Consider the following 26,728-nt stretch of genomic DNA (forward strand, 5'->3'; position numbering starts at 1 on the left):
CTACCTACCAGCCATGCTCCCTGTGGCAAGTTATTAATTTCTCTGTCCCCCACTGCCCTCACCTGTAATATAACCTGTCCACAACCCACAATCTGGAATTTCTCTCTTTTTTCTTAATATTTGTTTATTTTTGAGAAAGAGACAAACAGAGCATGAGTGGAGGAGGGGCAGAGAGAGAGAGGAGACACATAATCCAAAACAAGCTCCAGCCTCTGAGCTATCAGCACAGAGCCTGACACGGGGCTCGAACCCATGAAGATCTTGCGAGATCATGACCTGAGCCCAAGTCAGACACTTAACTGACTGAGCCAACCAGGCGCCCCTAATTTCTCTTTTTTTTAATGTTTATTTTGAGGGGCAGAGAGAGAAGGAGAGAGTCCCAAGCAGGCTTCAAGCTGTCAGTGCAGAGCCCGATGCAGGGTCTCGGTCCCAAGCCAAAATCAAGTCAGAGGCTTACCCAACTGACCCCACACTATCTGTAATTTCTAAAACCTCTCAAAACAAGTTTCTTCTGGAATCCTGTGGCAAATTCTTCTGAACTGTTACGAGGTTGTTTATAGTCTTTTTCTAGTGTGAATATTCATATCTTTAGTTGTAGAAATGTCAATATTTTTGCTTAGGGGGTGCTACCCCAAACCCTACTGCAAAGCATTAGATGATATATGGTTTGGGCATGGTGTTTCTTTCCTGAAAATAATGAAATTCTGAATTCCAAAACACATCTGGCCCAAAGGTCAAATGAGGGATTGGGGACCTATAGCATCTATTTTCCACAAGATCATAGTATGAAGGGAGACACCCATGGAAGGCACTGGCACAGAGCCAGACCCATGAGGGCAATCAACAAACATCGGCCACTGCTCTCTAGCTTTTCCCCAGTCCCCAGTCACACAGGGCCTTAGCCTCTCCTGCTGATAGACCAGGAACAGCAGAGGCCAATCTTCATTCATCTCTGGTGTCCAGAGTTCCCAGCTCAGTGACCTATACCTAGTAGGCGCTCAAGGCTTGCTTAGTTTTTGAAATGAAGGAATTCGAAAGGAGTCAACAGAAATGTCCTATTTTACTGTCAATGATCCACTGATGAAACGGGAACACAATTTACCAATCTAGGATAGGGAAGCGGAGGTAGAGGGGACAAAAACAGACCTGCGAGGCTTTTCCTGGGTTTAAAATTTGGGATCTCTCAGAATTTCCAGAAATAATCCTGAACCCAGTGGTAAAGCCCGAGCTGGAATAAAAATAGCTAATTCTGTAGTATTGTTGCCTAGTGGAAATTACTAGGCACTACAACCCTCCGAAAGCCACCAGGGCATCCCTGCCACACAGTGCAGAAAATATTAGTCACCATTCCCAAGGAGACCCAAGCTCTGGCCAAAGGCAGGGAACCCAGCCTCTTACTCATCCTTCGTAAGTACAGAGCTGACCTAGTAAGTAAAAAAAAAAAAAAAAAAAAAATGATGAAATACCTAGCAAATCTTGCTCTTCTCTCTCAAGCAACCAATTAAGTATGGCCAAGGTACTCACAGGTCCACAAAATGCTTTCTAGAAAGCCTGGGGAAATTCTACAACAACCTGTCCCATCTTTCAATGACCTTCATAGGATTCAGGTACCCCAAGGGAAAAACACACCTCCCGAGGCAATCATCCCCCCCTTCAGAAGTTTGGGTCAATCTCCTAGTGGTAAAGCAGATCTATGCAATCTGCCTCGCACCTCAGTTGAGAAGGGGGTCTCAACTGCACGGATGTGATGGGATGTCGCTGTAGGACAGGACCCCAGCATTCATCTGGTCCACCAGTTCTCAAAGTGTGATCCGCCAGCCTTAAAGGTCCCCAAATCCTTCTGGGGAGCTCAAACCTCTTTTCATAATAATATGACATGAGTTGCCTTTTTCACTGTGTTGACATTCGCCGTAATAATACAAATGCCCTGGTGAGAAAAACTGCTGGCCAGTAACACGAATCCAGGGGGTGGCACCGAACCTTACTAGCACTGGAGGTATTTGCCACCACTTGCAATAACAGTACATAAGTAAAATGCTAATTTTGCTTAAGAACGTCCATGATGAGGGGCGCCAGGGTGGCTCAGTCAATGGTTAAGCATCCAACCTTGGCTCAGGTCATGATCTCACGGCTTGTGAGTTCGAGCCCCGCATCAGGCTCTGTGCTGACAGCTTGGAGCCTGGAGCCTGCTTTGGAGTCTGTGTCCCTCTCTCGCTCTGCTCCTCCCCCACTTGTGTTCTGTCTCTCTCTCTCTCAAGAATAAAATATTTTTTTAAAAAATTGGAAAAAAAGAAAAGAGAAAGAACGTCCATGCTGAAGCATAACACTTACTAACTGTATTCAATCTCAACCCTATGGTCTACATCTCTTTAATATTCCATGGGACAAAATGGGAGGTATATATACGCACTCCGCTGGGTGCAGAGGACCCGGGTGTCTCAAGGAAAAGCACTTGTGCAACCATCTGAGCTATGAAACGAACTTGCTAATGTTTTTCGCGAAACAACTGACAGACAAACTATGGTTACTCAGACTTGGGTATCCGGCAGGCGTTTTCTTGAAAATAAACTGAGCCTGTCACTTCAAGTGAAACAACTGATGAACGGTCAGTGATAAAATACAAATTATCAGGTAAAAATGAAAATTTGGGGAAACCTGAATCAGCCACGGTGAGCTTGAGGGCTTCTCAGCACTTAAAAATTTTTTCTGATGAATTGGGTGGCAACATCAAGCAATGTGATTTTTTTGATGTGGGTTGTTGGGTTGTTTTTGTTGTTGTTGTTTCTTTTTTTTTTTTTTAATGAAATGTGTTCACATTCAGAAGATCTCAGGAACCCAGATAACTCAGTAAGCCAATATTTTCCAAGTGAGCAAATGCACCATGTTACTAAACTAGGCGGTGGCAAAAGATCCATTCAAAGTGCAAGGCAGACCAATAGATATTGGTAAGGTACAAAAAGTTCCTGGCTATGCTTTCAGACTCCACAATAAGAAACCACAACTTGTCTAGTTTGGTGCAGCATCAAAGAATACCCCTGGTTTCTGGAAGAGACTAATAACACGCTTTTCCCTGTTCCAACTACACATCTGCGTGAGGCCATATTTTCTTCATGGACTTAAACTAAACTATCATAATGGGACAGACTGGATGGAGAAGCAAATATGAGACTTGAACTATCCTCTACTAAGCCAGACATAAAGAGATTTGCAAAAATGTGAAACAGTGCTCCTCATCTCACTATTGTTTTGGAAAATATGGGGGGGGGGGCGGGGTTTGGTTTCACAACATGTTATTTGTATTAAGTGTAATGGGTTTACTATTGTTGATGGTTTAGTAAGTAAATATTTTTTTTAATTTCTCAGTTTTAATTTCTAACGTGGCAAATGTCAACAGCTATAACCCACATAACAAAAGCTCTTCAGGTCCCTCAGTAATTTTATGAGTATGGAGAGACCCTGAGACTACAGTGGTTTGAGAACCACTGATAGGGTGTAAAACAATGTCTCCAGCAGAGAGCGTCCCTGGTTTCCCCTTGACCCAACTAGTCTAGTGGCTTCCGACATGGCCTGCTCTCCTCCTGAAGCATCTCTGACTGAAGTTCCTCATACAGGCCTCCACCTGCTGGTCCCAGGTGTGCTCTCAGGAGACATCAGGCCAGGCTACACCACTCACCCCAACAAAGGGCCAGCAAGCCCACACTGCGCTCTGCACACAAGTATGGCAGAGTCCCTGCTCTCAGGAGGCCCACAGCCTAAGCTCAAGAGGCCTGATAGGGATCATCTCCCTCGCCACTCCAGTCCACCCATTTGGAGCACCGGCCGAAGATGCCCAGGAGATTGTGACGTCACATCCAGGCTTGACAGGAAAAGAACACTGAGCCCACTAGCAATGTCTGCTGCAGGCACAGCATCGGGCACTTGCAGGCATTTGCCATCCTGGGACCGGGTTATTCCCACATCCGTGTTGGAAGAAATCTCTTCTGTTCTGCCCCTCCTCCCACCTTCTGTCTTCTCTTCCCAAGACTAAACATTCCCAAATCTTGCCACTTCCGCCAAACTCTTCACCTTCCTGGCGGCTTTCCTCTAGGCATGGTCCAGTCCCTCTCCAAATACACAAGACACGAGGATGGGACATGATGTGAACGTGCACTGTGAGCCACACACTGGTTCGCCTCCTTGATCTGGACACCAAGACTGTAGGACCATCTCCAGGCTGTGAAATCCCAGTGCTCGGCAGAGCCTTAGCCACCTGATCTAACAAACAAGACCATGGCCAAGAGGAATAAAGACCTTGACCAAAACCCCACAAGACGCAGGCAGAGGCAGGGAGAGGGTCGGCTTCTTTATGTCTTGATTCCAAGTGAAATGGGAGAATAACACCAGCCTCTAGAGCCACAGCCCACATCTAGCCATGCAGCACAGGACAGGACGTGACCAGCCATGGACACCGATGACCTATGTGGGTTTGCTCAGGCTCCCTCGTTTGACTAATACTACACTGTGACTTGGTGTTTGGTTTTCCTTTGGTTTTCTGTTTCTTTGCTGTTTCACAAATTCCTTTTATATTCATTCTCCCATTTGGTTTAGTCCCCCCACCTAACGCAACCCTACCAGAGCCCCTCCTTAAGGAAGACTATAAAAGAATGATGTGAAATTATTAGAATTTCTTTTTAAAGCAAAGCAAATGAGACTATTAGGGTTGGGATTTCTTTTACCCTTTTAACTATGATGTCTTAAAAAAATAAAAAAGATTTTCTCTAGACTCGGATGGGTCACCCACCACTCCTGAATGGCAAAGGTAAAACTAGAAGATACATGTGTTCTCACTCAGCAAAGGAAGACAAAGCCATGGCATCCACCTCATTGACATGGTGGGTAAACTGAGGGCAGGGAAGGAAACGAGGCCTGGCCATGATCCCATAAGGATCAGACACTGTCTGGCTGACAGTCATGTACTGTCTTTTTGACAGTACAACCAGAGAAGACACAGGCAGGTGTTCCTCCCATCCCAACTCACAGCTCCCCGCTTCTTGGACTACGTCGTGGGGAACCCTCCAATGATCCCAGGCAGCTCCTTAAGCCCTGCCTGCCTCTCACTTTCCACTCTCACACGAGCAGTGAGATCAGCAACCCTACCTGCGGGGAACTGGCGATGGGCCCGGTCATCATGCCTCGGACAATCAGGCCAGACTTTGGCCTGATCTTCTCTCCCATCCTTTTCGTGTCCAAGGAAGGTTCTGACAACTGAAGCCTGTCCATCTTCTCCCATGCAGGGGCCACGGGGGGACTTTCACCTGGGACAGCCTGCGTGGGCTTACGTTTGTGTGGGGGCCTTTTGGATGATACAAAATTACCAAGTAAATCCCCATCAAGATTGTCATGTCTGCAAAAAAAGATATATCTCCATTAAGACAGATTCCCCAAAAGGAACAGCTAACATTGATAACAAATTCCACATTCAACAGGCACACAGAGCAAGCCCATTCATAACTATGCGAGGGTTCTAACCAGCCAGGGTTCTAACCAGCCAGTGCCTATCATTAAGGTAAAGAACAGAAAATACTTTCATATCAGGGCAAATCTGACCTATAAAATAAGACCAGGAAACAAGAAACAAAATCAGAATTGATGACCCATGACAGGATTCCTCAAATATCCTTAGATATTGTGTATCCTCAAATATAAAGAGCATCCTTATTCCAGACCCAAGTTATAGAAAACCATAGCCCTTCAATACAGTCATGAGTTACATGGAACCCAGTCTTACTGCACCTCATTGAGATTGGTGGATAGAGACCTGTGGTAAATTTTCCCACAACTATTCAGTTAATGTCCAGTTAAGTTGGGCATGCTAATGCCTTCTTTCCTGGGTTGCTCGGCATTGAAAGAGAGTAAGAAAGATTGTGTGTGTGTGTGTGTGTGTGTGTGTGTGTGTGTGTGTGTGGTGTATGTGAAAGAGAGAGAGCAAGAGAACAAAAGAAGGTGAAACACAGGGAAGTAAACAAGGAGGAATAACAAAAATGAGAAAGAACAGAGCCAGAGACCCAGATAAAGAGGATGTTCGCCTATGATCTGTGATGGATCACCCAGAGCCTTTCTGACACAGGCTGGGATGCTTTCTACCACTAGACTCTGGCCTAAAGGGGCGCTGACTGCTGCTCTGTGCCAAGATGCTTATCACCAAGCACTGGGTCACATGTGAGAGAAGCGGTCATATGTGCCATGACTGGGGCATGTCTGGCAGAGGAAGGGCTCAGAACCAGCCTGGAGAAGCTGAGAACGACTTGCAGAGAGGACAGCACGGAGTCTGTAGGAATGAGTAGGCAGGAGATAATCAGAGGCCCCGGGCACTAACACAGAGGCCTGTAAAAGCAGGACAGGCCCAAGTGAGCCACGCAGGCTGACTGTGGAAAGAGTTTTGCAAGTTACCCTTAGGAGTTTGGATTTTTCCTGGAAGCCATGGGAAACATCTGAAGGCCTTTCCGTGGGGAAGCCAGCAGAGCCAGACTCGTTTGTAGGAAGCTCATGCTCTCGTAGGTGGAGGGTGCACTCGAGCAGATCACTAGAGGCCTAGAGACCAGGGAAGACCCGGTGGGAGTCAGTGCAGGCAAGAGGGGAGGGTATGAACTGAAGCACTGCTGTCGGGGCAGAGAAAGTAGGCAAGAGTCTAGTGTCATTAAGGACTCATGGAGGCAAAAATGATAGACTAGGAGAAGTCAAGGATAACACCCAAATATGTAGCTTGGGCAACCGGGTGGAACTCGGGAGCCTCGACTACTTTCTTTTGCTGGTTCTTCATCATCTCAGAAATATTTATTTTCCCAGCCAGGCGGTGAGCATCTCCGAAGAAGAACCACCCTCTTCCTCACCACCCTGATTCACTTTTACATCCGAAGCCTTGTGTTAATGTTTTTTAACGGTGCTCATCCTTTGGCAGCTCGATGCCCAGACCCTATACTTTGGCTACCCTCAGGAAAGAAAATGCTTCTCAACAAAGCCGGAAGGAAACACCCAGTCCCGGGGAGTTAGACTCACTGGTGGTGACTACAGGCGGCTATTAAGTTTGTAATGTAACAAAACTGCTTTCCAAATAATGGAGGTTCAATCCAGAATCCCAATTCATTTTCTCCCTAAGAGGTCCAAAAGGCCTTATTTTTCAGATGTGTCTAATTCTACAGTGTTAACTTGCTTTGGGAATTCTGTACCTGTTTTGTTTCATTTTTAAGAAAATGCAAATGAAGCAAGCCCCTGAACCTGACAAATGTTAAACATCTGAACCATGAGCATCCCCCTCGCATCCTCCTCTACTCCCAAGGCCTCCAGAGAAAGGTAACAGTGCCCCACAACAGGGAATTGGAAAGCACACAATGTGTAAGCTGAATAATGGCCCCCCAAAGATGCCCTGACCCCAGAACCCATGAATGCTATCTTATGTGGAAAAGGGACTTTGCACATGTGTTAAAGTTTGAGATTATCCTCTCTTATCTGGGAGAGCCCAATGGAGTCACAAGGGCCCTTGCTAGACGGAGGCAGGAGGTCAGTGTCTGGAGTAGGATACAATGACAGAAGCAGAGGCTGGAGTGATGTGCCCTCAAGACAGAGGGAGCAGCCACAAGCCAGGGAATGCAGGCAGCCTCTAGAAGCCAAAAAAGGAAAGGAAACAGATTTGCCCCCAAAAACTTCCAGAAGGAACAAGCCCTCCTGACACCTTGTCATTAACCCAGACCAGTTTTGAACTTCTGACCTCAGAATTGTAAGATAATATATTTGTGTTGCTTTAAGACATGGTGATGGTTAAATTTTATGTCAGCTTTGCTAGGCCATGTTGCCTAGTTGTTTGGACAAATACTAGCCTTGATGCTTCCATGAAGGTGTTTTTAAGATAGGACTAACATCTATAATTAGTTGACTTTAAGTAAAGAAGATTACCCTAGATAATATGGGTGGGCCTCATTCAATCAGTTGAAGGCCTTAAGAGCAAAACTTGAGGTTTCCCAGAGAATTCTGCCTCAGCACTATAACACAGAATACTGCCTAAGTTTCTAGTGTGCCAGTCTGCCCTACAGATATCAGACTTGCCAGCTCCCACAATCATGTGAGCCAACTCCTTAAAATAATATATATATGTATATATAATACGCATACACATATATATGTGCATATATATTTGCATGTATGTACACACACACACACACACACACACACACACACACACACACACACGTTGGTTCCTATTGGTTCTGTTTTTCTGGAAAACCCTGACTGTTATAGCCACGGCATTTACAGTCATTTGTTACAGCAGTGATAGGAAACCAACTCACAGTGTAAATAAGAAGAGATACCTGGCTTTGCTTGTTTCTGACAACGATGTTCTCCATCCTGCATCTTCCTCTGCAAGGTCATATATATTCACCAGCGTGGTCTCTGAGCATCTCGGTGGCGATTTGGTATTTTTCTTTGGAATTGAGAGTGCAGGAATTGGTGTTTCTTGAGTGACATTGTTAGCAGTATTCCCAAAGTGATCCAGAAAGTATCTGGTAATGAGTTCGAGGTTTGTTTTTAGAGGATTCTCCTTTGCCTATCATTGGAAGAAAAAGTATCATTAACCACAGGTACAACTTCAGGGGAAAAAGGTGGAAAAGAGGACTAGTCCAGTTCTCTGACATAGTTTATCAGCTTCTTATTCATTCATACACTCTTTCTTTCAGCAAGTATTCAGTGACTGCCTACCATGTGTGAGGTGCCATGGTATAACAGAGATGAAGACAAAAATCTCTATCCTAAAAGAACTATCATCCGATGCATGAGTCAGGCGATCCGATGAACAACTGTAATAAAATATGATATGAATAGAAGAATACCCAAGAAAATTTCCTCTTGGTTTTTCTCCTAGGAGTAATTTTAGAAAATATATATCTTTTCATTTAAAAAAAAAACTAAACCTTTTTTCGGGATCATTAACTCTACAAGTTTATAAATACTTGGGACCCGAATGTGCTCTAAGGTTGTGTGCTCTGCATTTAACACTGGACACTGGGGACCACAGGGACTCTTCTGCAGCAGTCTATTGCAAAAAACATGAGAGGCCATCAGGATTGACTCAATCTACACCAGAATCTTGAAAGAAAGAAAAAGAAAGAAAGAAAGAAAGAAAGAAAGAAAGAAAGAAAGAAAGAAAGAAAGAAAGAAAACTCTTTAGTGGTCGGTTTTAGAAAGAAATGATATCAGTATTTCCCAATCCTGACAATACCAAATATCATCTTTGGAGGTTTTAAAAATACATATTCCCAGGTCCTGCTGTGTCTTACTAAGTAAGCCAGAATTGCAAAGATTGGAGTCCTGACTTGTCTTAAAATTCCCCTAAGTAAGCTGGACATAGTTATCCAAGCAGCAATCCACAGGCTGACCTCGGGCCATGGAACTGTGTCAGTCCCCACCCCACTTGCCCAGGAACACCAAGCTGTTGGGAAGTGTGGTCAGACATGGGACATTTGGTGAGTCTGCAATCGGAGCAATATAGCGCCTGACAAAGAACCTGGCACAGAGAGGACCCTCAGGCACATCCAGTCCTTCCCTCTTCCTATTCCCCTGCTCTGCACAGCAAAATCCTGGGACCCACACCCACAGCCAAATGGGTTATGACCAACAGCAACAGATTTATCAGGCAGTCAAAATAAGGGGACAGCTTTATTTTTTTAGAATGGGGCCCAAAAGAACTATTTTGTCTAAGTCTAAATGAAACTCACAAGGAAGAGAGTCAGGGGAAAGGCGTTGCATAATTAATTTAGACCGTCCTATTTTTCTTTCAATACGAGAGATTTATAGCCCTGCGTTACATGAATTATACTTTGTGGCTCTTCACAGCCTTTATATGAATCTAGACACCATTTTTCAAAAACTTAATTTTGCATTGGCATTTTTATATATTGTATCTTTAATAGGGAAAAACAAGTTCCTGGAACTAACACTAAATTGCAGGGCTTTCCTAGAAGCAGGCTAGCTTTGTGCAAATGTCAAAATCATTATGCGATAGATAGGTTAATAAATATGTCTTTCTGTAAAATATAAGCTCATTTCATTGTATAATAACTACTGTAAAAATCAAATAATCAGGGCACTTACCAAGATCTAATGAAAATATCTTAAGTATCTTCAGATAATTATTACCTTAGGGAGACTATATTATAGTGCAGAAATAAAAATAACTTGAATGGCAAAGATGATTCCAGGAAATTAAGTAAAGTTGCATTTACATAAATCCCAGTGCATCAGCAGGGTTATTTGATTTTCTGGTTACCCGTCTCACTTTCTACGGAAAAGCCTTTCTAAAATATACAGTCTACTCTGCTGCCTTGAAATGCAGCCAATGGAGATCTGCTGAGTGTCTGGTGCTGGGGTCTACAGGACCCCAGCTGACCACACAGAAGCGGTGGAGGGGCAGCGGTATCACACCGGGACCAAGGATGAAAGGCATCGATCTGATGTCTTTACTGAACCTATGCCAGGACTTCACCTGGCTGCCACTGCCCTTTTCTCATCAAAGTCAGGCACAGGAACTTGTGGCAACCTAAGTGTTCCTGTAGGTTGATACCATTGTTCGTTTGAGGGAAACTTGGCCTGGGTTCCTCCCTGGGCTATGTGACACGTGCGAGGGCAGGTTTTGAGCTGCTCTGAGGTTTTTCCAGATGTCTCAGAAATAGCCTTGGAGGGCTGGGGAGGTGGGGGGGCGTCCCACTCCCATTCTAACCTCATCTGCTAAGATACCGTTTGAGTACAGGGTTACAATTACAGGAAGCTTGACTGCCATTACTATAGTAGGACTGAGAATCAGATCTGGTTCTAGCTTCACCCCTACCCCGTAAGTCACTGTGAGATCTTGACAAGCCACTTTTCTCTGGCTCACAGCTCCTCCAGATGGGTCTCCCATTCTATCAGTAATTTCAAAGCTTTGGGGCACATGGGTGACTCAGTTCAGCGTCTAACTCTTGATTTCCGTTCAGGTCATGGTCTCATGAGTTTGAGCCCTGCATTGGGCTCTGCGCTGACAGCGTGGAACCTGCTTCAGATTCTCTCCCTCTCTCTCATCCCCTCCCCCACTCACACACTCTCTCTCTTTCTCTCAAAATAAATAAACTTAAAAAATAAAATAAAATAAAAAATAGAAGCTGCTTAGTCCAGCCCTGAGGGGCTGCCCTAAAAGGCCAAGAAGGCAAGTCCTCTTTATCCCCAATCTAACTAGGGGGTTTCCCTTCTTTGTTTTGCACATTTGGACCTCTGCAGGAAATATCATTTTATTGCCTTTTCAAAAAATTATGATAAATGCTTAACTGCATGATCATTAGATTCTTTCCAACTCTGACACTATTCCCTACCACAAGGCAATACCTACTGGAGAGCCCATTCTTCAAGCAAATTAGAAGATACCGTGTTCAGGGCGCCTGGGTGGCTCAGTCGATTAAGCGTCCAACTTCAGCTCAAGTCATGATCTCGCAGTCTGTGAGTTCGAGCCCTGCATCGGGCTCTGTGCTGACAGCTCAGAGCCTGGAGCCTGCTTCAGATTCTGTGTCTCCCTGTCTCTCTGACCCTCCCGCATGCATGCTCTGTCTCTCTCTGTCTCAAAAATAAATAAACATTAAAAAAAGAAGAAGATACCGTGTTCATGGCAGAAAAAGCAATTAAGCCAGAATGGTAGCTTCATTCATTCAGTCAGTCATAGAATCCACAAATACACATGGACCATTTGCCGTGGCCTCAGGCAACATGTTAAGTAGGGGATACAATAGTGAACAACAGAGATGCCCTCTCTGGCCTCCTGCCACATCCAAGGTGGTCGGGAAGCAGATACTAATTAAACTACCACACAGTCTATTATAAGTGTGCTGAGCACAACAAAGGAAAAAGTACACGGCGCCGTGCCGTGGAAGCTTGTAACAGCCGGTAGGGGGCGGGAGGGACAAGGCCGAGGGGTCAGGGGAGCCCCCCCAGCCCCCCAACCAAAGAAGTGCTGTTCCATTTGCTACCTCAACTCCAGTGCACCAGGGTTAGCTGAGCCCAAGCCCCAGGTCTGCCTAATTAAATGTCACAGTGGACTCAAAAATAAGCTATTACTCAGAACTGAAGAAGGAAAATCTTACACGGGCAGGGAATGGAAAATTTTAGTATAACCCAACACTATATTCTTTAGTCTGACTAAACACAGCCTCATGAGGGAGGAGGGAGCACAGGGAATAACTGTCATAGGCCCAGGTTCAAAGTGAGCTTCATAGCCACACATGCGCAATAAGCCCACAGGGGCGGCCCGGGGCCTCCCTGAGGCTGGAAGCCCAACTCACACTTGGGATTTGTCGGCACTTGGCTGGGTCTGTTTCTCCCCGGCCACAGGCACGGCAAGCCTCCCGCCACCCATCTCCGACAGCTTGGCCGGGCCCACGAGTGCTCTGACATTGCCAATCTCAGTTCCAGAACATTACACCACACCTTAAAAGCATGTACCTTGTTCTCCTTGTAGAGAAATTCAAGATGCAAAACCTTGCGGAGATCGTTTCTGCTGTTTATGCTGAGGTCGGAGCGTGGGCGTTCCTGGTCCATGGTCACACATGTCTTCTTTAAGCCCTGTGGGAAGAAATCTGAATCATTCTTTTCATTTTAAACCAAAACCTTTCATTCCCTGATGCAGGTTATAAACAAAAGACTGTTGATGTTCATTATGATCATTCCTGTCCTGCCGTCCTTGCAAGGATACTGCAAGCACCAGAAGCTGACTTGAGAATTTATTTTTATATAACCTTTACACCCGACATCTTCATAATTATTATTCTGAATCTTACAGTGACCCCATGGGCTGAGCTAAGGTTGGACTTGTTGTCCCATTTTAAAGAAAAGGAAAGTGAGATTCAGGTTACTGACTCGCCCAAGGCTGGCTCAGGAGCTCTGGGTTTGACAGATTTGGAGCCACAGAATATGAAGCTTTAAAAATAAACAAAAGGAGGAGCGCCTGCGTGGCTCAGTCGGTAGAGCGTCCAACTTCGGCTCTGGTCATGACCTCATGGTTCACAAGTTGGAGCCCCACATCGGGCTCGATGCTGTCAGTGTGGAGCCTGCTTCAGATCCTCTGTTGCCCTCTCTCTCTGCCCCTCCCCTGCTCGTGCTCACTCGCTCTCTCTCTCAAAAATAAACATTAAAAGAAAAGATTCTCTCTCTCTAAAGTATAAATAGATAGATAGATAGATAGATAAATAAATAAATAAATAACAAATAAAAATAAGCAAAAGGAAAAAAGAAATAAGCAAAAGGCCAATAATGATTCCTTTCTCAGGTGGGAGCAAGGGTTGATTTGCCCGGGTAACACAGTAGGATCACATGACACGGGGTTCCGCCATCCCAGCCTGTGAGTCAGCAAGGTCAGGCCTGGGGCCCGCTGGAAGCACATGGTAAACGTTTGCTGAGTTCCCAGGAAAGCCACTTGCCGTCATCCAGCCCTGACCTCCCAGAAGGCCCAGCTAAAACATAGTCTGGCAATGACAGGCGCTATGCTTCCCAGGAACCTGGCTTCTTCATTTGGAAAAGAACCGACTACCTGCCCACCTCCCCAGGCTCCGGTGATCACAGAGCAGTAGAGAAGGAAGAGATGCCTCACAAACAGTTCAGCCTGGCACCAAGGGGCCCCTCTGCTCTTCACAATCCAGACCCTAGTGCTAGTCAGGCCTCAATTTCTCTCCCAGCCTGTGTGTTCAGAATCTCACAGAGGCTCCCGCTGATGGGCAAACAAGACAAGACCTGTTGCCTGTCATGAAACGAGGGAAGAAGAATTTGTGAAAACAAAAAGAGGTACCAACACAACCTTGAACCACAGAGAATAAAAAGGAAGTTGAGGAGGGAGAACAGAAAGAAATGGGTGTACATGTTGGGGAAAAGGTAGGGGCAAGTGTGGGCACTCCAGGGAGAGGGATCTAGAAGGAGAGGTGGGGCTCACAGCAAGCACCTTCCCCACGGCTTTCCTTCCAGTCGGAGTGAGGCAGAAACCATAACGAGAGTCCCTCTCTGCTAGATAACTCTTCACGTTTGTCAACGGTTCAGATCAGCAAGTCTTGGCACACTTAACAAACTCGCTGGGACCGTGGTACACACTGACGTCTGAAAACCACCAGGGCAGTGGGCAAGGATGCCCTCGGGAATCAGCCAGTCCTTGGTCTCATTGGTTCGTTTAATCGTCATGACTCAACAAACATTTCCCACGCACCTACTAGGTGGCGGGCTCTTCTAGATGCAGGAGATACAGAAGGAATAAGACAAACCTCACCCCTTCACAGGGTGCAGAAATTCTGTTGGCGAAGTGGACCACAAACAAAGGGGTACACGTACAGTGCAGCAGCTGCTGACGTGCACTACTATGCACAGATAAAACGGGGAGAGCAGAGACACAGAAGAGGGACACTGTTTTCCATAGTCAGCTACTTATGCTCACTCCTATCTTCCGGTTTTCCCATCTGTGAAATGAAGGGAACGAATCACTGGTCCACTAGTTCAGCTGCTGGAGGCAGAGGAGGAAACGGATCAAAGTCCTAGCCCTCATGGAGCTTATATTCGGTGGGGAAAAGGGAACAAACATAATACGCTGGGGGGGGGGGGGGGGGGGGAGAAAGTTTAGCAGAGCAAGAGACAGAAAGGACCAGGAGGGGGTGAAGGAAAGGTGTGATACTTTAATAAAAGGGTAGTCAGGAAAGGTTTCATGATTAAGTGCCATTAGAACAGAGACTTGAGGGAAGTAAGAGAGCAGGCCATGCAGACACTTGGGAGAAGTGTGTTCTTGGCAAGGAATAGCATGTGCAAAGGCCCCGTGGCAGTCACAGGAGGCCAGTACAGCTAGAGTCGCATGACCAGGGGGAAGTCGCAGGAAATGAGGTCAGAGAGGCTGCCCAGAGACTGATAAGGAAAGGCCTTGTTGACTTTTGTGAAATGGTGCGGTGGGGGCGGGTGAAAAGAACAGCATGGACTGATTGCGTTTTTTTTTAATTTTTTCTAATGTTTATATTTATTTTTGAGACAGAGAGAGACAGAGCATGAGAGGGGGAGGAGCAGAGAGAGAGGGAGACACAGAATCGGAAGCAGGCTCCAGGCTCTGAGCTGTCAGCACAGAGCCCGACGCGGGGCTCGAACTTTGTCACCTGCAAGATCATGACCTGAGCCGAAGTCAGACGCTCAACGAACTGAGCCACTCAGATGCCCCTGACTTGTATTTGTAAAGGATCACTGGCTGCTAGGTTGAGAACAGATTTTTTGGAGACAAGGTATTAAGCAGAAACTAGTTAGGATGCTGTCTAGGTGGCTTGGACCAGGGTGGTTGCAAGAGAAGTGGAAAGAAGTGGCTGTGCGCTCTATGTGCTCTGATGCTAAAGCCAACAGATGGGCTGATGGACTGGAGGTGGGGTATATGAAAGGGAAAAAAGCCAGGAATGATTGCAAAGGTTTGGGCCCAAGCAACCAGAAAGACAGCGACACTGCCTACTGAAATGGGGAAAACTGCAAGACACAGAGGGAATCAGGAATTAGGTTTGGGATGTGCTGAGATATTTATTGCATATCCACGTGGAAATATAAAATCGGCAGTGGGAAAGAATGTAAGAGTTCTGAGAGAGACCTTGGCCAAAGACAGGCATTTGGGAATGGTCAGCATATTGACAGCACTGGGATCCAGGAGACCGGCAGAGGCATCTGGAAAATGAGAGAAGCCGAGAAGAAGCCCCAGCACATACAGCTCCAGAAAACAAGAGGGACCAGCAAAGAATCATAGCAGAGGCCAAGTGGGAGAAGGAGGTCTCCAGAAGCCAAGCAGAATGAGTTTCCAGGAGGGAGCCTGCTTCGGATTCTGTGTCTCCCTCTCTCTGCCCCTCTCCCTCTCATGTTCTGTCTCTCTCTGTCTCAAAAATAAATATAAACACTAGAAAAAATTTTTAAAAAAATACAATCAGTCCATGCTGTTCTTTTCACCCGCCCCCACCGCACCATTTCACAAAAGTCAACAATCAACTGTCCAAACACAATGTTAGATCAAGCAGTGTGAGGACTGAAAATTAAAGATCATTGGCAAATTTGACAAGAGTTGTTTCCAAGGATTGGTGGGGACAGAAGCCGGATTAGAGTGGGTTAGAGCAAGCCCGAAGCAGGATTAGAATCGGAGCACACACAGCTCTTCCATGGGGTTTGGTTATAGAAGAGAGAAGAAAAATGGGCCAATACCTGGAGGGACTTGAGGCTCAGGATGGGATTCTGTAGGAGCGACAGCAGAAAAGGCAAAATATATATGCAATAAAGAGGTGACGACAGCAGTGTTCTTGAGCAGGCTAGCAGGGACAGGCATGCGGGGAGAGGGTGGCCTTCCCCAGGGGTATGGAGAACTCCCTTGTAGGCGCCGGACAGAGGCTGGAGTGATGGCTCAGGCCCAGGAAGGCTAGCAACTGTGGCGGTACAGGCTGCTGGGAGTTTTCTCAAGACCGCTTCTGCTTCCCCGGTGACCTGAGAATGGGGAAGAAGCTTTGGGATTGGAGGAGAGAGAAGGTGTGAAACGGTCATCCAAGGGCGGAGAGAGGGAACGGGCTGGAGAGGGCTAACCAGGTACGCAGGCATGCCTGGGGCGGGGGGATGGTGAAGGGCCGTGAAAACATGGACACGGTGCTGTGTTTTCCTCCAGCCCCACTCAGCTTGCAGGGCAGGCATGGGGGAGGCCCGGCTGAATTTGAAAACTTGGGGCGGGGTGGGGGTGGGGGGCTATGATGCAAGAAGAGGAGGGCAAAGGAGGTGAGCACGTTGTTGAGGGTGTGACTATAATGAAGGGTGGGTAAGAAGTGGGGAGAGGTCACGACAGGGCTAGGGGGCAGGGGTTCGGGCCGGGGAAAGCTGGCAGGAACTGTGGAATGCAGACATGAGTGAGACTGAAGAACGGTTTATGCCGGGCTGTTGAGGGAGGTGAGCCGCAAGTGAGGAATGACAGAATGCCAGACAGATGACAGAAAGGGTGCCCTGCTGGGAACAACAGGCCTAGGACATGACCACTTGGAAAAGGGTGGCGGAGGTGGGATGGGGACAAGTCACCGCAGGAGAGGGAGGCTGGGGCACCAGAAGAGTCACCTTGGAAGGCCCTGACATTGCAGGAGATTATCATGGCTCTCCCTGAGGGCCGGCCATGCTTGGAGGGGCCAGTGTAGCTGGATTCGATGTAGGGTAGGGGGCACATGAGGCAGCAGTGGAAGGTGAGGTCGGAGGCATGGCCTGCAGCAGGGTCGTAGAGAGTCTTGCAGGCCCTGGTGAGGCTTTCCCTCGGATTTTCTTCTGCTTGAAGTAAGAAGCCCGTGGAGGGTGTTTTGAGTAGAGGAATGTGACAAGATCTAACTTGCGCACCAGGGGCACGTTTCCTCATGATCGTCTTACGTGAAAGGGAACAGGTATTCCTGTCTTCCAGGACGGTTATGAGGATCTGAGAAAACGAACAGACGACTAGAAGGTACCTCACACCATGATGGGACCTCTCTAGGTTCTACCTGCCTGGGGCCAAGCCCGGAGGGGAGTACATGGTCTCTGTCTGGAGCAGAAGGTGAGGAGGAAAGCAGTCGCTCTGGACTGCAATCCCAGCTCTACACAACCTTATCTTTTTTTTAAGTTTATTTATTAATTTTGAGACAGAGAGAAAGCACGAGTGGGGCAGGAGCAGAGAGAGAGGACAGAGTGAGAATCCCAAGCAGGCTCCACACTGCCAGCGCAGAGCCTGATGTGGGGCTCGAACTCAGGAGCCGTGAGATCACGACCTGAGCTGAAATCAGACACTTAACTGACTGAGCCACCCAGGCGTCCCCACAACTTTCTGAGTGACTGTGAGCAACCCCTTTCTCACGTCAGAGCTTTAGTGTGCCCAGATTTAAAAAAAAAAAAAAAAAAAAGAGTGAGAGAGAGAGAGAGAGAAAGGAGCACTTGGGGGGCTCAGTTGCTTAAGCATCCAACTCTTGGCTCTCAGCTCAGTTCTTGATATCAGGATCGTGAGTTCAGGCCCCATGCTGGACTCCAAGCTGTGTGTGAAGCCTACTTAAAAAAAAAATGGCAGGGAGAGGAGGCCCAGTGAACCAGACGACTGCCAAGGTTCAACCCAGATCAGGTGTCAGTTCTGTGGACTGGTCTAGTGGGTGAGATGTAGAAACAGACGTATAAACCACAGATGTATAAACTATAACGTGACTGCCAATGAGCAAGCCACAGACAAGGTTAAGTCAGTTATTCCAACGGGACTTATCCAAGAAGACCTCCTGCAGGAAACAGACTTGGGGGGGGGCCACAAGTGGAACAGGGGAAAGCAAGTGGGAGAGGATGGAACCAACGCTGGGGTGCTAAGCTGGGGTCAGACTACAGGGGAGAGCCTCAGGTATCCACGGAGGACTTTAGATTTCATTTGTACTCAAGAAAGGAAAGCCAGGAGGAAAACTCTCTGAGAGTTTTGCTTGGTGGCCCAGACTTAAAAGAAACGATGGGGGGCGCCTGTGTGGCTCAGCCAGTTATGCATCCGACTCTAGGCTTGGGCTCAGGTCATGATCTCGTGATTTGGTTTGTGAGATCGAGCCCCGCATCAGGCTCTGCGCTGGTAGCCTGCTTGGGATGCTCTCTCTCTGTCTCTCTCTGCCCCTCTCCCTGGCTGGTGCTCTCTCTCTCTCAAAATAAGTAAAACTTTTTTTAAAAAATTAAAAAAGAAATGATGATGGTGGGCAGCCTCACAAGGCTGTGTCACTGATATCCAATGCGCGCCCAGGACTTGGTGACGGAAGGTCAAGTAACTATAAAAACAGAGCAAATACAATGAAGACACACTGCATTTTTTAAAAATTTTAATTTTTTTGATTAAAAAAATTTTTTTAAAAAGCAAAGAAAGATACTTTCAAAACAGATGCATGAAAGAGATAGGGGTGTAGACACTGCTGAACACAGGTACCTACTATGTACCAGATGCAATGCCTGGGGACTGCCCATATATTATTTATTTTTTTAATGTCTTTATTTAGAGAGAGAGAGAGGCAGAATGCAAGTGGGGGAGGAGCAGAGAGAGAAGGAGACACAGAACCTAAAGCAGGCTCCAAGCTCTGAGCTGTCAGCACACAGCCCAATGGGGGGCTCGAACTCACAGACCGCAAGACCATGACCTGAGCCAAACTGGGTAGCTTAACCAACTAAGTCACCTAGGCACCCGCCCATATGTTATTATTAGTCCTCATCATAAATCTGCAGAGTGAGTCTTATTAGGCCTGTTTTACAGATAAGGAAATTGAGGCAGTGAGTAACCTACCCAAGCTCACACTGCTAACCAGTTGCTATTTTTGAACCCTCCACCTGATTCCAAAGCCCTTCCCCTTTTCCATTCAAAAAATTATTTTGTTGGGGCACCTGGTTGGCTCAGTTGGGAGAAGCATGTGACTCTTGGTCTCCAGCTTGTGAGTTCCAGCCCCATTTTGGGTGTAGAGATTACTTAGTGAAAACTAAAATAAAATCTCTAAAAAAAATGATTTTGTTTCTATGTATGTTTAATCCAAACAACTGCCCACGGCCCCTGCTCCACAGGACACCGTGAGTGACAAGCCGTGGAGTCACTCTGTATAGTTATAATGAGGAATACGGGCTGTTCCTACAGTGGCATCCGCAGTAACCTCTTTCCCACGGTGTCCCCACCTGCATTGCAGATTACTGCTAAGGACCTCCCCAACTTTTGAGTACTCCGGAAAGTCTTCCGGTGCAACACAATGGAAGTTCAAAACAACTAGGCTGCAACCTCGGAGCGCGACTGAAGGGTTCACCCATCGGGAACGCTTTTCAGCCCCTTGGGTTCCCCCGGCGGGGGGACGTTCTTTCCCGGTGCGATGGAAGTGCCGGGACGGGCCACGGGGCCCCGACCAGGCGGCTGTGCTTTAGCAGGCCACCGGCCCTGGCCCCGGGGTCCCGCGCCACGTCCCCCGCCGGAGGGGCGAGATGCCTGCGCAGGGCGGAGGCCGCGGGCCGGCGTGGCGGGCGGGCACTGCGCGGGGCCAGATGGCTCCTGGGAAATGTAGTCTCGGCAGGCCGGGAAAGCGGCGCTCCGGTCGGGCATCCCCGGGGCAGGCGGCGGCAGGGGCGGCTCTCCCTCCGCGAAGTGCGGGGCTTGCAGAGCACCCCCAGACTGCGCCCCAACCCTGGAGCGGCGGCCCCGAGCGGCGGAGGCGGCGCGACCCACCTTTCTGCTGAGGAACTCCCGCACCAGGGAGGCGGCCACCTCCTCCACGAAGAGGCTGTCCATGCCGCCGGCTCTGCCCACGAGGCCGCGGCCGCCGCAGCCCAGAACCCCCGGTCCGTTGGGGCCAGTATGGCCGCGTTGCCGTGGCGACGGTGTCGCAGGAGCCGGGAGAGCTCCTCCCCTTTCCCGGAGCACGCGGGCTGGGAGGGCGGGAGGAAGGGGAGGAGCGTCTTCGTTCTGCCTTCTGGAAGCGGGAGAGGGGCGAGGTTCCAGGTTTGGGCTCCGGGCTCGGGTCCTGGCTCTGGCCTGCCCATCTAGGGGGCCTAAAACAAGCCACTGCTCCACGCTGAGTCTGTATTGCCCAAGATGGGAAATGGGGAGAATGCCTGCCTCCTTGTTCCTGGAGGAGTAAACCCACAGTGAGGCAGCCCAGAGAGGGCCACCCACAGCACCACAGCTGGCTCCTGGGCTCACCGAGGCCAAAGACCTCGGCTGGCCTGGACTGCGTGGGGCAAGGAGGCCCAGGACTCTGCGTACTCAGTGCTGAAATCAAAGGACAAGTCCCTCCCTCACCCGCTTAGTGCCTTCTTCCCTTTAATGAGGCTGCCAGTAAATGAGCACCAAGCATTTTAACACAGCTGTCATCAAAATAAGGACTCGATCTTTACAAATATCTATAATCATTTACAAATAAAAATATGCTTTTCCAAGTTCCATAAAACGGAGCCGTTAAGTACACCAGAGCTACAGAGCATGACCCGGGTACCAGCAAAAACAATTTCTCCAGGCCACAGGCTGGCCTAAAACCAGCATTAGCCCAGACGAGCAGTGAACATTGGCCTCACTAGTGATCAGCTGTCATCTCTTCGCCTACTCAGATATTCAGTGGAGCTTAGCAATGGAATTGTGAGTGGAAAAGTTAACCCCTAAAAGCCTAAACACAGCATATCTTTGTGTAAACATATAACAACTTAAACCAGAAAATCATAATTTGTAGGGATACAATGCTTCCGTAAAGCTTTTTTGTAAAAAGAGGAAGGGAGTGAAGACCACATGATTCAAAACAGCCATTGCTTCTGGAGGGGAGGAAGGGGCACAGGGTAGGGGAGAACCACATGGGTGAATATAAGTAATTGTCAATGTTCTGGGTGTTTTTAGGGCGTTTGTTTCATAAGCGTTTGTTCCAGTATTTCTACTGATTTATTAGTTTAATAACAGATGGCCTTGCAGGGACCAATGATGAGAGGATGTTGTGCACCAAGATGTATTATTAATTCTGTGCCCATGAGGTCCAGAAGGAAGGGAGGGAGGAAAGAGGAGTGGAGGAGAATTTAGCAGACATTACATTAGAGGGACAATTTAGATGGCCTTACCTCATAACACAGAATTCTGTGACATGTGTGTGCATACGTACATATATGCATGTGCAAAATCACACACGCATCACTGCACAGCAGTGGCTGTAAGCATCGGAGTCTGTGAGCTCCTGCATTTGTGTCAGTCTGACCACAGGAGTTTCTGGGGTCCCCGGATTCTGCCCAGTGCCCTGTTGGGTTCTGACAGCAGAGTCTGGCAGGTGTGGTATGGGCCTTAGAACAGGCCTGCTGCATTGTGCTGTGAGAGTTGAGGTTCGTTGCTGTCTCCTCCAAGATGCTCCCGGGAGGGAACTGACTGTATGGATCCCCCTCCAACCTTGGGCTCCTTGAGAGCAGGGCAGGACTGGGCATTTACCTGGGTCAGGGGCTCCAGAGAACAGAGGTGGGGCATGAATCCGACCAGGTGCAACATGTCTGGACCAGCTGGTTTGGAAGGACATTGTGAAAGTCCTTTTTATTTTTAAATGTTTATTTATTTTGAGAGAGAGCACACACACGTAAGAGCGGGGGAGCAGGGGAGGCAGGGCAGAGAGAGGGAGAGAGAAGGAAAGAGAATCCCAAGCAGGCTCCACTCTGTGAGTAAGGAGTCCGATGCAGGGCTTGATCCCACAAACCACAAGATCGTGACCTGAGCCAATACCAAGAGTCATATGCTTAACTGACTGAGCCACCCAGGCACCCCAAAGTCCTTCTAATGACGTGATCCTCAGTCCTTCTCAGCTGTCTGGCCACCATTCCCAGAGATCAGGACAGGGAGTCCAGCACACGTCATTGTCCTTGACAACATGAAGGAGGAGTACATCCATACACTCTCCACACACCCCCACCTCATTGGCTCACCTCCCAATTTCTACTTCACATGGCCACCAACATGAGACTGGAGATGGAGGAAAGACCCAGCCCCAACCAGGCCCCAGCAAGATGAAGTGGGACAGCCACAACCCTGGTGAGATTTGGCCTTTCACTCAGCCCCAAATGTGCCAGGCCTCCTCACTGCCAGGGATGAGGGGTCTTGTCTTCTGTCCAGGTCCATGCAGCAGGGCCATCCAGGCAGAAGACAAAAGGCAGGGAGGGAAGGAGGAAGGAAGGAAGGAAGGAAGGAAGGAAGGAAGGAAGGAAGGAAGGAAGGAAGGAAGGAAGGAAGGAAGAAATATCTTCCTCACATTTGAATGTCAACTAATAAGTGTAGAAAGAATGATGGAATTAGCAAAGCAGTATTTGACAACTAGCATAATCATTCAGGCAAGAATCATCATGAATGCTAAAACTACTGGGTAAAAGTTTGATAATCTCAAAGTGACTCTCCATAAGATATTAGTGAATCACAAAGGGGAAAATTGTCACTTTACAGTAAAGAAAGTTGGCTGACACAACACTGTCCAAGTGATCAGAGTCACCATCACCAGCAATGGGACAAAATGGGACATCATGTACCCCTTTATGCACTGAAAGAGACACAACACCACTTCTGTGGTATTCCTGCCAAAATAATAACAATAAGAACAACAACAACATCAGAGACTTAAACAAAATCAAATGCTATTTGTCTCTCACAGAAGTCCAGGGCTCATGTGGTGTCGCATATTATTAGGTTCCCAGTTTCTTTCTATGTATGGCCTTGACCTCATAGCCCAAGATGGCAGCTTCCATGTTCCAGGTAAAGGATGTAAGAATAAAAAGCAAAGAGTCCACGTGTACCACATCTTAGAGAAGGTTTCCAGAAGCTGGCGCAGAATACTCAACTTACATCCCTAGGGCGATAATTCACTTGCTTGATCACGTCTAGCTGCAACGGAAGTTGGGAAATGTAGTCGTTGATGTGGCAGCCATGTGCCCGGCCAAAAACCACTATTATACGAAAGGAATGGTGGGTACAGTGGACCCGGGAGGACCACTAACAATCTTTAGCACATTAGTGTTGTTCTGTTTCAAAATAGCATATTTCTGCCCCCTGGTTCTTTTTCTTAGGATCTCAAATCATGACACTCTCTCCACCTCACTTACCCTACACACAACACATCCATCCATGTGCCCAGATGTGCACACTGCTCAGAGCCCATACTCTGCAGACCTTGACCCCCAAGCACCCCCCGGCCAATTCCGCCTCTGTGCCTGTGGACAACTTTAAGTCTCAATATCATTTCCTATAAGGAAAGTCTGTAGCCTGTGGAAACTCCCCCATGGCCACAGTGCTGACATTGAAGCTGATTGAAGCCAAGATGATCAGAATGTCCAACCTTTGCTCCTTCCTGCATCAATCAGCAAATTAAAATACGTGTGGTAAACAACTGTTTCTCTTGACTTGGGCTTCTTCAGACCTCTGGGGAGAAAAAAGGAGACTTGGGTTTTTGAAATTAGCATGGAATGGCAAGATGGCTGTACTGATCAGTGTTTCTGATGGAGCCTAACTATCACCACTTGCCCGGAAAGCACTAGGACAAGATAGGTCTGCATTTAAGGGCAAAAAGGGCAACAGCCACAGCTCTCTCATCGCTGTTTTTTTCTTCCTTGTCCCCATTCCACCCATCACCTCCAGCTCCACCCCTACGAGGATGTGGGGTGTTACAGTCTTGGGGTGGGAGAGATTGGAAAGTTGACATGCTTTTTAGAGTCTATGGAGTCTTTATGGAAGCTTCTGACCAAGTCTGGCTTGCCCTAGGATGGTGATTTATTCCCATAATATGGTAGGGTGGAGGTGTGGGGAGAGGGGAGTCTCCTGAGATTCTGTAGCCGCCAGCCAGAGTCTTCTGTTTTCTTATCTGCGCCACCGCAGGCCCCCAGGGGCCATGCCTGTGAAGTGGGCCTGGGTCCTTGTATTAATAGTCACATCACACAAGGTTTATCCTCTGCCAGAAGTGGCTAGCCTTTCTCCTCTCTGTCAGACATTAGTGAACGACTCACTCTTAAAACCCAGCTCAAAGGTCACCTCCACGGAGAAGCCTTCCCGGAATTCCCCCAGGCCCAGCTCCATGCTCCCCTGACACTCTGTGAGATAACAGTGTGGGCTACAGGTGAAGCTCTTAACCTCCTGAGCTGCACTTCCTGGATTCACAAGCCTGGTCCAGCTTCTTTGCAGCTGTGTAATTTGAGCAAGTCTTTTCACCTCTATGCCTCAGTTTCCTCACCCATAAAATGAGAATTAAAAGCAATACCTTCCATGCGGGGCTGTTGTGAGAAATAGATGAGTGTTTTACATGTTTTTTTAAAGTGGCCGCCTCACAGCAGTGTTATTCACAATAGCCCAAAGGCGAAAATGATCTATGTGCCCATTGATGGAGGCGTGAATAAACAAAACGTGATACACACATACAATAGAGTATTATTCAGCCTGAAAAAGAAGGCAATTCTGAGACATGCTACAACATAGATGAACCTTGAAAGACAGGCTTGGTGAAATAAACATGTCACAAGAAGACAAATACTGCATACTCCACTTACATATGGTACCTAGAGTAGTCAAATTCATACACATTGAAAGGAGAATGGTGGTTGCCAGGGGCAAGAGGGAGGGAGAAATGGGGAGTTGTTTTTTAATGGGTATGGAGTTTCAGTTTGGGAAGTTGAAAGTGTTCTGGAGACGGATGGTGGTGATGGTTGCACAACTATGTGAATGTACTTAAGGCCACTCAGCTATGCACTTAAAATGGTTCAGATGGCAAATTCTATGTTATGTGTATTTTACCATAATTTTTAAATGAATATTTTTTAAAAATTTTTTTAATGTTTATTCATTTATTTTTGAAAGACAGAGAGAGAGAGAGAGAGAGCACAAGCAGGGGTGGGGCAGAGAGAGAGGGGGACACAGAATCTGAAGCATGCTCCAGGCTCTAAGCCATCAGCACAGAGCCCTCTGCGGGGCTCGAACTCACAAACCGCGAGATCATGACCTGAGCCGAAGTCCGACGCTCCACCGACTGAGCCACCCAGGCGTCCTGAAAAATGAGTATTTTTAAAGGGGGCTAGCACTTAATAAATGCTATGAAAGGGCCAGCTATTAATATTAGCACATGATCTAGGTGTTTGTTGCCTATCCCTCTCCTCCTGGGTGAGCACTGAAGCAGTTCAGCCCCAATATAATGAGCACTCCAGAAAGGGCAGGAGGAGGGCTGAATCTCATGCAGAATATCTCATGGGGATAGGTCGAATTGTTGGGGGAAGAAGGGTATAGGACAAGGCAGGGAAAATCCCAAACAGAGACTTCCCCCGAAGGAGGAGTGGCAGGGAATAAAACTCGCCCAGGATCAGCCTGGTGAGCAGGACGTGAGATAGACTGTTCACAGCACCAGGAGGGCACAGGAGAGCTGGGATCCCTTCCTCCTCCGGCCTCGGGATCGGTGCCTGCAATCATCATGCTGGGCACATCCTTTTCAGTCTTCCCGCACTGGTATCAGAAGCAGCTGTCATGTCGAGGACAGTGCATATTGGAAATGGGAGACTGAGGCACTGACCTCTAAGAACAGGGTCTCACCCTGCTCCCAGCAGAGCCCACGGAGGAACAGGTGAAAGAGGTCTAAGGTATGAGAATGGGTTCAGGGTGACCGCTCTCGTGTCCAATTGAATCCCAGCAGGACCCACTAGCACATGCACAGTTGGCCATGCATAGGCTTTGTCAAGAGATGAGGGTACTGCCTCTCACCCAGGGATCTCATATTGGAGGGGTGACTCATACACTACAAGGTGCATGTATTGACCCAGTAGTCTCTTGCTTTCCTCTCCCTGCCAAGCCCACAGCTGTCCTGTAGCTGCCATGGAGAATGGAATGGAGGAGGCAAAGAGCTCCGGACAACCAAGAAACAATGGCTGGGGCTGGCTATGCTTAACCCAAAAAGGATGTGTCAGAGGCTGGTTGCTGGCTAACCTATCCCCTACCAACCTACTTCTCCCCAGCCTGCCTCCACCACAGAGACTAGAAAGTGACATACTTTCTCTCCTTGCCTACTTTGCAGCTAGGAGAGAGCTACATGAGACAACTGAAGTCTACTGGAAGGCTTCTGCAGTGGTTTGTGCTTCCCTAGTAAGAGGGCCAGAGACTGATGAAGTCTCCTTTTCTTCCATTTTCTTGCCTTGAACCTAGGATGCCTGGAGCTATAGCAGCCACCTTGTGACCATGAGGAAA

The 26,728-nt window shown here is 47.8% G+C and overlaps 1 protein-coding gene across 3 annotated transcripts in view; it reads right to left on the reverse strand.

Moving 5' to 3' along the window:
- Positions 1-20,403, reverse strand: part of MINDY4 (MINDY lysine 48 deubiquitinase 4) — a 109,217-nt gene extending 88,814 nt beyond the window's left edge. The window contains exons 1-4 of one of the 3 annotated variants that reach the window (XM_053218261.1): positions 20,237-20,402; positions 12,493-12,612; positions 8,343-8,578; positions 5,137-5,332 (exon numbers count right to left, since the gene is read on the reverse strand). In XM_053218261.1, the coding sequence (XP_053074236.1) occupies positions 5,137-5,332; positions 8,343-8,578; positions 12,493-12,612; positions 20,237-20,299 (615 nt within the window). In that variant the 5' untranslated portion in view covers positions 20,300-20,402. Of the gene's footprint in view, positions 1-5,136; positions 5,384-8,342; positions 8,579-12,492; positions 12,613-20,236 lie in introns of all 3 variants that reach the window. The other 2 variants (XM_027075208.2, XM_027075210.2) reach the window with 2 other exon arrangements.
- Between the last annotated feature and the right edge of the window lie 6,325 nt (positions 20,404-26,728).

Source organism: Acinonyx jubatus, chromosome A2, assembly GCF_027475565.1.
Source record: "Acinonyx jubatus isolate Ajub_Pintada_27869175 chromosome A2, VMU_Ajub_asm_v1.0, whole genome shotgun sequence".
Classification (NCBI taxonomy): Eukaryota; Metazoa; Chordata; class Mammalia; order Carnivora; family Felidae; genus Acinonyx; species Acinonyx jubatus.